Below are 11,125 nucleotides of genomic sequence, written 5' to 3'. Positions count from 1 at the left end.
TCCGATGATACTGCAAAAGAAGATTCTCTTAAAAACAATGGCATCTTATCACTGCAATACTGTAGATTTTTTTTTAAAGCAGTAGATATATACTTGGGATAAAATGATCAAATGTATTTCCTGAAGCTCTTTTTTTAAAAAATTTTTTTTTAATGTTTATTTATTTTTGAGACAGAGAGAGACAGAGCATGAATGGGGAAGGGTCAGAGAGAGGGAGACACAGAATCCGAAACAGGCTCCAGGCTCTGAGCTGTCAGCACAGAGCCCGACGCGGGGCTCGAACTCACGGACCGCGAGATCATGACCCGAGCCCAAGTCGGCCGCTTAACCAACTGAGCCACCCAGGCGCCCCTGAAGCTCTTTTAATAGATTATAAAATTTCTATTTAGCACTTACAAAGTGACTCAGGAGAGAAGATTGTAAATATTTCTTCCTGACGCTATTCTGACAACTTCTAAGGCCAGATAAGGATTTGTGAAACTCTCTATGGTCAACTGGGAAAGGCTTAGAAGGAGAACCAGGATTCTTGCCTTCTCCTCCAGTGAATTTAGCTCATTGATCATCATGGTATCCAGTTTTCTTGTAGGTTCATTTGGGAGAGTCACATTTCAGACTTAATTCTATGTCATGTGATAGGTTTTAAAATGCTGCGCAAAATTTCCCTATACTTTCTAAACACCCCCAACCCATAATTTTCTCAACTGATCAACATTTTTATTATTGTATGTGTCTCCTAGGTCAATCTCCCAGCTCAACAAGAGATAGTTCCTATTCCACGTTTCCTGCCTGCATGGACACCAATACTATGTCATGCCCAGGATTATGGTTCAAAAGTCCTCACTGCCATAGCTAAAGAATGGACTAACCCCATCCGAATAACTGATTGCCGACCCCAACCTAGATGAACACACGTCCCAAGTCTCTGCTCCGTCTGTCCCGGAGGGAGCCGACTCTTGAGGAAAAGCCAAAGTGGGTCTCATGGCTCTGCAATCACCTGGAATTTTCAAAGGCAGCGGCCCTACTGGAGAGGCCCTGGCCGCTGTGGTCGGCAAGTCCAAACCTTCCGGGTAGATGGACACGGGGATGTTTTCAGAAGCATAGTTACACCCCGAAAGGCTCTTGACTTCCTTTATGTTGTCACGGTATTTCAAAGCAGGGGGCTGGTAGGCCTGGTATGACACTTTGGTGGTGGTGGTGATCACAGTCTGTAGGGCTGGAGCACCTGCGGAGGGAGTCGTGAGGTACCGACAGGGAAGCTCTGTGTTACAATAAGGGTGAGTAGACACGGCCTGGAACTGTCCATGGTCCGTCCTCTCCCCAAGGCCAGGTTTTCCAAGAGCTGGTTTCCAGCCATGTTGTTTACTGGCGAAATCAAAGCTTCTCTCAAGGCTGCTGTATGAGTTGACATTATATTGCAGTGCATTTAGATGGACCCAGTCCGTGTCATTCGGGAGATTGCTGGAATTTTTACAAAGGGTGGGATGTGTGTTTGGATTTGTGTAACTAGGACCTGCCAATTCGTAGCTGCAAGGTGCCCTGGGCAAATAGATTCTTGGGTTTGGATATTTCTGAAAGGGTGGCATTATGTCCGCTTGAAAGGTGGCAAGGTCACAGGTAGCTCTGTAAGCATCCGAGCTCGGGAAGGAAAAGCAAGGCTGTGCTGGAATAGGGAAGCCGGTGTCAGTAATTATATCAAAGTCCTCTGAATCTTCCAAGGAAGATATGTTGTTGAAATGTCCACTGTTGTCTTGATTCTCCCCCACCTAAAAAAAAAAAATGATATAAATTTTTATTTGTAAATAAAAATGTAAATTACATGGGCAAGCTCATCTGTAAGAGTAGCCAACCACCGAATAAAAACAAATTCCAGGGGTGCCTGGGTGGCTCAGTCGGTTAAGCATCTGACTTCAGCTCAGGTCACGATCTCATGGTTTGTGAGTTTGAGCCCCATATCAGGCTCTCTGCTATCAGCACAAAGCCTGCTTCAGAACCTCTGTCCCCTTCTCTCTCTGCCCCTCCTCTGCTCTCTCTCTCTTTCTCTCTCTCAAAAATAAAAATAAAACCATTAAAAAAAAACACTTCCAATTAGTGGGTTCTGTGCCATGTTATAGCACTGCTCAGGTACGTGATTTGGGCACACGGTCCAAGGGCGGTAGAACTTAAGCTTGGCCGGGCATGAATAGCCTGCTGAATGAAGAGGGTTCACGGGTAGTTGGGAAGGGTGAGTCTGAGTGGTAGACGGTTCTGTGTTTCCTCATCCTATGTTTATAATCATAGAGACACAGACCTGGGTTCAAATCCTGCCTCTGTCCCTCATGAGTTGAACAAGTTACTTAACCTCTCTGAGCTTCAGATGCCTAATTAAAATTAAAAAAAAAAAAGAATTAAGACTATTGAAGAAGAAAAAATAAAGTTAGCACAGTTGATCTGGTGTCTTTGTGCATAAATAGAAACTTTTAGCCTCCCAGAGCCTCTTACCCCTACCTTGCAACTGCTGAGAATTGCAGGTAACTCTAATTGGACAAATAAAATTAAAAGTTAGTACAGGAAAGATAAGTTCTAACCAAACGTAGAATCGGCAAAACCGCAAAAAAACAAACGGGGCTCAAAAATAATAACCTTCTCTTTAGGCTTTTGTGACCATTTTGTTTGTGAAAGCTCTTAGACCCTGTGTGCCTGGCACATAGAAAGTACTCAAACATCACTCTCTCCTACCCCCAGACTAACATGTCTGCTTGGCATGCTTTGGTTGAAAAGCCAAACTGGATCACTTTGCCCCAAGAAATTTTATCTGTTCTATGTAAATAAGGCCAAGGACCCTACCCTCTCAAGGATGTACTGTTAACTCACTGTTGGTATGCACATGTTTCTCTTGTTATTAAAAATGGGTAACTGCCCTTGTATACGGATGTCTACACACATCCTCATTGTATCATTGACAGTAGAAATGTTTTTTTTTTTTTTTTTTTTTTAGAAGAAGAAATTAGAAACCCTGTCTGAAAAGGGGTGTCTGGGTGGCTCTGTTGGTTAAGCATCCAACTTCAGCTCTGGTCATGATCTCATGCTTTGTGAGTTCAAGCCCCGAATCGGGCTCTGCACGGACAGTGTGGAGCCTGCTTAGAATTTGGAATTCTCTCTCTCTCTCTCTCTCTCTCTCTCTCTCTCTCTCTCTCCCTCTCTCTCTCTCTCTCCTTTGCTCTCGGCCCCTCCCTCCCTCTCTCTCTCTCTCTCCCAAAGTAAATAATAAGTAAACTTAAAAAACAAAAGAAACCCTATCCAAAATGGTGACTCAATGACATTTTGTGGGAGATACAATTTTCACATAAAATCAAACCTTTCTAATTAATTTATGACATTCATATTTTACACAATCAGTGTATTTTGTGATGACAATGAACACAGACTACAGCGTAATGTCAGCTCCCCATTACCTCTGGTTCTCGAATTCTCTTTTTCTGGGGTTGGTAAAAAGAGGCCATTTGTCTCTTGATGGCACTTCTTCTAGCTTCCGTCTCTGATTTGCTCTCTGGTCTTGGGTGATCGTGGACACCCTTGGCCTGCATCAATAAGGAAACAAATCACACGTTTGTTCCTCGGAAGGAAGCTTGCCGTGTTTGTCAAAAATTGACTGCGCCTTTCCCAAGATCGCGAGTTGTTTTTTGTTTTCTCAAAACGACAGAGGAAAAAACTATTGAGCAGCGTCAGTAACAGAAATCTTAAAAGGTTACTTAGCAATCCTTTCACCGTATTAACTCAGCTATAACTACAATTTGGCTTAGAGCCCTTAAAGAGCACACGCAAGGTGAGCTCATTTCCCCAGCACCGACTTCTGGCCACGGCGCTGCATTTGGGTTAGTCCCGAGTTTCTTTTTTTTTTTTTTTTTTTTTTTTTATTTTATTTTTTTTTTTTTTTTAAATTTTTTTTTCAACATTTTTTATTTATTTTTGGGACAGAGAGAGACAGAGCATGAACGGGGGAGGGGCAGAGAGAGAGGGAGACACAGAATCAGAAACAGGCTCCAGGCTCCGAGCCATCAGCCCAGAGCCTGACGCGGGGCTCGAACTCACGGACCGCGAGATCGTGACCTGGCTGAAGTCGGACGCCTAACCGACTGCGCCACCCAGGCGCCCCTAGTCCCGAGTTTCTAAGGCACATGGCAGGTGGTCGGGTCCCTAAGCAGGATGAAAAAAATCCACCGCACATTGGAACAGCCCCCCCCTTCCCCCACCTACTTGAAAAAATATCGCGTTGCCATCAAGCCTCCAGAAGTTGGTTACAGGGTACCCGCTGTGCCCTCGACAGGGGATCAGCTCCAAAGCCGAGTGGCAGTTGGGGCACGCTTTCTCTGCAAAGCCAGAGGGAGTGAAAGATTAATAGCAACTCAGACTCGGGCCGCTTTGGAAGGAGGACGGGGCACAGGTGTCGGGAAAAGGGATCTCGCGGCCACAAGGCCCTCACTCTGTTGCTTAAGCCGCGCCTTGTCGCAGATGGCGGGCCGCAGCTGCAGGCGGGAGCCGTCGGGCAGGGCGCAGGCTCGAGCACACACTACCACACCCAGGCACGACTTCTTGAGGATGTGGCCGTTGTGGTTGTTGGTGTTGCGCATGGCCCAGCCGCTCAGGTGGCGCTGGGCCTTCTTCTCGTCGCTGCGGTAGATGAAGCGCACGTAGCCGTCGGGCCACTCGCAGAAGTGGTCGAAGTGGGCCAGCTCCTGGAAAGGGGAGGGAAGGGCCGTGGAGTTGGTCCAGGCCGCACCTGACACGCCACGCTTTGCATTTGTCCCGAGCACGGTAGCGTGAAGAAGGGCCCCTTTCCATTCCAGAGATGTCATGAACCACAGAAACTGTGCTATCACACAATGTCACCTGCCGTTCTGTCGACTGGCTGTTCATCGATTATCCTCTAAATGCTGTCCATGTACTAGTTCATCTGGCCTTTCAGAACCCACATGACAGCAGGTACTTTTATTGTCCCAATTTAAGCCAATAGTACACGGAGACCAGAGAGGTTATTTGCCGTGCCCCAGGTCACACAGCTAGTAAGACATGGCTCTAGGATTTTAGCCCTAACAGTTTGATTACAGAGCCTCTTTGCCTTACCATCGTGGTATACCACTTCCGGGTATCTTTAAATGCTAAATTAAAAATGAAGACATTTTGGGGTGCTTGGGTGGCTCGGTCAGGTAAGCATCAGACTTCGGCTCAGGTCATGATCTCACAGTTCATGAACTTGAGCCCTGCTTTGGGGTCTGTGCTGACAGCTCAGAGCCTGGAACCTGCTTCGGATTCTGTGACTCCCTCTCTCTCTGCCCCTCCCCCACTGTGTTCTGTCTCTCTCAAAAATAAATAAACATTAAAAAATTTTAAATAAATACTCAGCACTAAGCGAAATCGGTCAGAGAGAGATAAATACATGATTTCACTCATATGTGGAATTTAAGAAACAAAACAGATGAACAGAGGGGAAGGGAAGGAAAACTAAGATAAAAACAGAGGGGGAGGCAAACCATAAGAGACTCTTAAATACAGAAAGCAAACTGAGGGTTGCTGGAAGGGTGGGGGGTAGGGGGTGAGCTAAATGTGTGATGGGCATTAAGGGGGGCACTTATTGGGATGAGCGCTGGGTGTTATACGTAAGTGACGAATTGTTAAATTCTACTCCTGAAACCATAAAACAATAAAAAAATAAAATACTGAGCACTGCTTCGATATTCGTGGTTGGTGGTCTTTGCCCATGATACGTGGTATGGATACTGTAATGTCTTTCTTGCACAGAAATTGAATATAAGATTGCCCTTTACCAAGCACTTAGTATTTACCAGGTCCCGTCTGGGGCAGGGGTCGGCACACTTGGAGCCCTTGGCCAAATCCAGCCTGTCACTTATTTTGGTACACAACTCACAAGCTAAGAAGGATTTTTATATTTTTTTAATGGTTGGGGGGAAATCCAAAGAATTATATTTTGTGACACATGAAAACTATAGAAAACTCAGGGGTGCTTGGGTGGCTCAGTGGGTTAAGTGTCAGACTCTTGATTTTGGCTCTGGTCATGATCTCACATGGAGCCCTGTCCAGCTCTGTGCTGGGCATGGAGTCTGCCTGAGATTCTTTCTCTCCCCATCCCCCTCTGCCCTCCCTGGCTTGCTCCAACTCTTCCTCTCTCTCTCTCTTCTTCCTTCCCCTCCCAAAAAAGAAAATTATATAAAATTCAAATATCAAGATCCATAAAGAGAGTTGTATTGGGACATGGCCACGCACATATGTCTACGTATTGTCTAGGGCTATTTTTTGCATATGTCAGAATTGGGTATTTGGCACAGAGACAGTATGGCCCACAAAGCCACGTTACGAAGTTATCGATGATCCTTACAACAACCTTCCATGATGGGCATCCATACTCATATTTTGTAGACAAGGAAGCCAAAGTTAGAGAGATAACCTTCTACAGTGGCATTACTCGTATTTAAACAGATCTGTGGCAGCCGGACCCGACTGGCTTCACCCACAGGGTAGAGGCCGGAAGAGTATTATCATAGTAATAAGCCATTTGCACCTTCTGTCTCTCCCACCACCCCCAAGTAACGAGATCTAACATTTGCAGAGCAAAAACTATTCTCGGTCCGACAATTCTGACTTGGCTACAACGTTAGTATTATAACATTTCAACAGTAATAGGTAAATGGGAAGTTTTGGGTTCCAGTGGGTTCTAAAACCACAGGGATATTGTCGAAATCATCGTTATTACAAATAGGCATCATTTATCTTTTCTCAGAAATATTGCAATTGACATAAATTAATACGCTGACTTAAGGTAAGTCACAAATGGAATATATAATGCTGTACTAACAACTCTAATATCTAAATGCTAATATCTTTGTTTTTAAAGCGAACACTTCAGTCTAAGGATGTTAGTAAAATAGACAATTTTCCAGAAGAGAGGATTCCATTAGCGTCCCCCCGTAGGGATAGAGAATCATGCCCCCCCCCCGTCTCATGCCAGCTACCAAAGTGGTGACACTGAAGATGAAGCTGCAGAGACCATGTTTTAAAATCACAGCCAGAACAGAGGACTCCAGGATTGAGCTGCATTTGTTCAAATGTGTCAGCACATGTGCACACGCAGTTGAGCATGCCCACACTGAACTTGACAGGAAATCTGGATGACAGTTTAAGATGGTTATCTAGTTCCACCACCTGATGACAGATCATCTTAGCCTGAAACTCAGGCAAATTCAGGAACTATCTCAAGGTCATGCAGCCAATGTCACTCTTGCCCCTCCTGTTAGCCAGAGCAGGGCCAGGATCCTGTCTCTCCACTTCTACTTCCCAGTGCACCTGCCCTTTTAAGAGGCTACTTGCATGCCCTGCTTAAGAACCGGTCTCCCAAAGGAAAAATAATTCGCATTTACATCGGGAGTCTAGAAAACGCTTGAAAGAGGAGCCATCTTCCCATTATTTGGAAGTGGCTCTTTTCTGAAATGGAAGATCCTGTTTGTTTTTTTTTTTTTTTTCCTATGAAGATTTCTGGATGGAAGTCAGTGAGAATGAGGTGTCTTTGCCATGCTGTGGTCCACTTTCACACAAATGGTCCCAGTTGACTGTAAGGTAGCAGGCTTTAAAACGAGTTACTACAGGGGCGCCTGGGTGGCTCAGTCAGTTAAGCATCTGACTTTGGCTCAGGTCATGATCTCATAGTTCATGAATTCGAGCCCATGCATTGGGCTCTGGGCTGACAGCTGGGAGCCTGGAGCCTGCTTTGGATTCTGTGTCTCCCTCTCTCTCTCTCTGTCCTCCCCCACTTGCTCTCTCTTTCTCTCTCTCAAAAATAAACATTAAAAAAAACCCTGAATTACTATACATATATACATCCAAAAAAGTGCTGATCTCATATATACATCCAAAAAAGTAGTCAAGAGGCTACTTGACTTTGCTAATGAATTGCTATCCATCTGAATATCAATATGGCAGATCATAGATGTTGAATAAACACCATGTCTCTTACCCCTATGCCACAACATTGCTAGAAGTCCACCTTTGCAAATACTTGGGAAGCTACTCCCCTTTCCTTCTACCTAAACCCAAGACTTCAAAGGCATTTCCTCAGCTTTTGCCCCAAGCCAGTAACTGCCCAGCTCGTTCCCTGGACTTGACCCTAAACTACTTTGTTCCATTAAAACAAAACAAACAAAACAAATTCACCCTAACAGAAGGTGATTTCCTTGTCATTAGAAAAGTAAGCTCAGAAGTTATGTCCAAAATCTGGATTCCAGAGTCTCTCTCTGCACCTATGGTCTGGTTAGCATGACCATGCAGGCAGCCACGGCGTCTGAATAAATCACCCAAGTCATGCTATTTGTTTAAGATTCGAGCCACCCCGATTTATAGTCGCATCTTACAGTTTTGCTGCGTGAGAAGCAATGGAATCCACATTTGTTGAGACTCTCTGCTACCCTTCTCATGAATTTCAAAGAACGGATCAGGAAAGAATCACCTGATTTCTATCTGGGATGAAGGAAAGTGAGAGGCATCCTGCTGTCGTCAGATGACTGGGAACCCAGGGCCTGACAGTCTCAGGGCTATGGGTGTGTTTCAAATAAGCGCAAGGAAAGAGCTGGGAGAAGGCAGATCACTAAAGCCAGCTCTGCCCTTTGTGGGGTCCCTCTAACCATTGAGGACTCTCGGGAGATGTGGGGAGGGGGGTCTCTCCTCGGTCCCTACAAGAACTTGAACGCCACCAGCCCTTTTGTGGATGGCCAGAGCCACATGCGCGCCCACACCGGCTTCTCGCACCTGAGGCATCTGCGGATCGTTGATATCCCAACTGAGCTTCATTCCGTAGGAGCACACGGCGTCCTCCTTCTGCCCTGCCTCCGCCAGCATCTGCCCCACCTCGCCTGCGCTCTCCACCAACGATCCTGAAAAACAGAAGAAAAATCTAGAGATGTGCAAGGTGATGTTTTCCTCTTAAAAAATGAATTGGATAGAGACAGAGAGAGACAGAGAGAAATTTATTGAGAAATCCGGAAGTGGTGACCGCGGGGTAAGAGCCCTGTTCTCAGCCGCGGTGCTGAAAAGTCTCCATTCGGACCGCTGCGTGCGCGCCTGACCGCTGCCCGCGCATTTATAAAGACACACCTCCCCCTGCTCCGCCTTTCCCAGCTCCCTGTCAGCTCCCACGCTCCCGGCACCTGCAAGGCGGGTCACCGCCTCCCGGACAGAACTAGGAACGGAGGGGCAGGTGGACCCGAGCCCTCGGGAAAGGGAAGCCAAGATGTCAAGGGGCGAGGGTGCAGGTGGGAAGTTGGAATGTCTCTTTTAAGTTGAAATCTCCCCCCCCCCCCCCCACCTCGCCTCGCCTCTGCGGTTTCGGATTGGGTTTAGATGGAAGGTTTTGAGACAGACGCTTTCCAGACAAGTCCTCTGAGAACCGATACTCAATTCCCGGGCACCTTATTTAAGACCTTTGCTGTCTGGGTAACTGCGCCCACGCCAGCTAGCCTTTGGCTCGCGCGCTCCAGGTCTTGGGCTTTGTCGTAGCTGTTGTGAGCGTCCGGGAGTCTGTGCTCGTTTTTAGGGAGTAGTGGTGTGGCGTCCAAAGGAATGCCGAAGGTCCCCGTGAGCTCGCGGGCCTAAGGTGTCCTTATGCTTCGGAGGGACTGCGCAGGGACGTGGCCTTGTGGGACAAGAGTCCCGGAAAGTGAGCCCGGAGAACCTTAGGGAAAGACGGGCTGAAGGTAGCTGGACGGGGAGGGGGATGTGGTCTCTGCGCTCCCCCGGGAGCTTAAGCTCCTGAAGGACACTTAGCTCGCTCTGGCGCTCTCTCGGGCGCGCGCTCTCGCCCTCTGTCTCTCTCTCTCCTTCTCTCGTCTAGGCTCTCTCTGAGCGTCAGTTTCCTTATCTGCTTAAACAGGGGATGGGGACTCTCAGTTCTTAGTCGCCATCCACCGGAAAACAACATTTTAAAGACCGTCTTTATTGGTATTGTAGAACTACCGCCATTCCATCTGGGGACGTTTTCTGGAGAATGCTGAAGCCCGGTGACGGGCCCAGGACGCTGTGGATTCCCCAGGACCGAGACACGTCGTCTTCATCTGTTCTTCCGCCTCCGTAGGGTGATTCCGGTACCTGGAGGCGCCCAACAAAAGAAATCCATTGAAATGACTTACTTCGCTCTTTGGCCACGCTGGGCGGCGAGAGAAGACGGTTTCCGGAATTTACTCTCGGAGCCTTTTTCTGCAGGCGGCACACTTCGGTTCCCAGCCCTATCCAGAGAAGAGCCGCCCCCGAAGGCCAATCACTGTTAGAGGGGGATTCTCCGACCTATATCCGTCGGAACCCCGAGGCCCGAGCGCCCTAGACCCGGGCATCGCCCTGCGCGCTCAGGGCGCGCTCACTGATGCTGCGTGGGACGCGCCGGGAGCGCGCAGGCCACCACCTCTTGCCGGACCAGTGTCTTCCTCTGGCCAAAGACAGAACAAAGCCGATGAGCGCTAAGCTCACAACGTGCGCCAGATAACTGTGCACGCTCGCGGTCTTCTTACCTCCCGGTCAAGAGCACAGTCAGGTTTGTTTGGAAAGTCAATTCTGTGGTGAGATGCTTTTCGGGGCCACCAGCCCCTGACCGCGGACAACGCCCGTGACTGAAAATGCCAGCTTTGGGCAGTTTCACGAACTTTCTTCTTTCTCTAGTTCCAAGCTGGCTTCTCTCCCACAAGCAGAGGCAAGAGTCCACGCAGAAGAAAGTGACTCACTTGTCCATTCCCCCGGTCTCTCCCCGCCTCTCAAGTTCTCTTTCAGATTAATATCACTCTCAGGTAGTCGCCACGAGGATCGGGGAGGAAACCAAGAGGGTGTCCACTCTCCCCCCAGGGATTTTGTCCGCAGGTTTTCATCATATTAACCTACTGCCAAAAGTCTGACCACTCTTGGCCTTCAGTTGCGTTTTATGTCGTTTGTCTTCCAAACGTTAAGGTTATTCATACTTTTCTTTTACAAATAGTCCGTTAATTGTGATAGGTTAAGATATGTATACTTTAAAATATTTAAACATAGCTTCAAGACTAACTTAGGGGCTCCTGGGTGGCTCAGAGGGTTAAGCGTCTGACTTCGGCTCAGGTCATGATCT

At 47.5% G+C, this 11,125-nt stretch overlaps 1 protein-coding gene across 1 annotated transcript; it reads right to left on the bottom strand.

Annotated features, from left to right (window-relative positions):
• Positions 1-495: 495 nt before the first annotated feature.
• Positions 496-8,880, bottom strand: GCM2 (glial cells missing transcription factor 2). The gene is made up of 5 exons (XM_058732595.1): positions 8,791-8,880; positions 4,460-4,712; positions 4,234-4,346; positions 3,432-3,557; positions 496-1,763 (listed from the first exon to the last, which is right to left on the bottom strand). The coding sequence occupies exons 1-5, from the start codon at positions 8,878-8,880 to the stop codon at positions 828-830; spliced, it is 1,518 nt and encodes a 505-aa protein (XP_058588578.1). The 3' UTR covers positions 496-827.
• Positions 8,881-11,125: the final 2,245 nt, after the last annotated feature.

This window comes from Neofelis nebulosa, chromosome 6, assembly GCF_028018385.1.
Source record: "Neofelis nebulosa isolate mNeoNeb1 chromosome 6, mNeoNeb1.pri, whole genome shotgun sequence".
In the NCBI taxonomy this organism is placed as follows: domain Eukaryota; kingdom Metazoa; phylum Chordata; class Mammalia; order Carnivora; family Felidae; genus Neofelis; species Neofelis nebulosa.
Note: the sequence above shows the minus strand (reverse complement) of the source record. Positions and strands in the feature narration are given on the sequence as shown.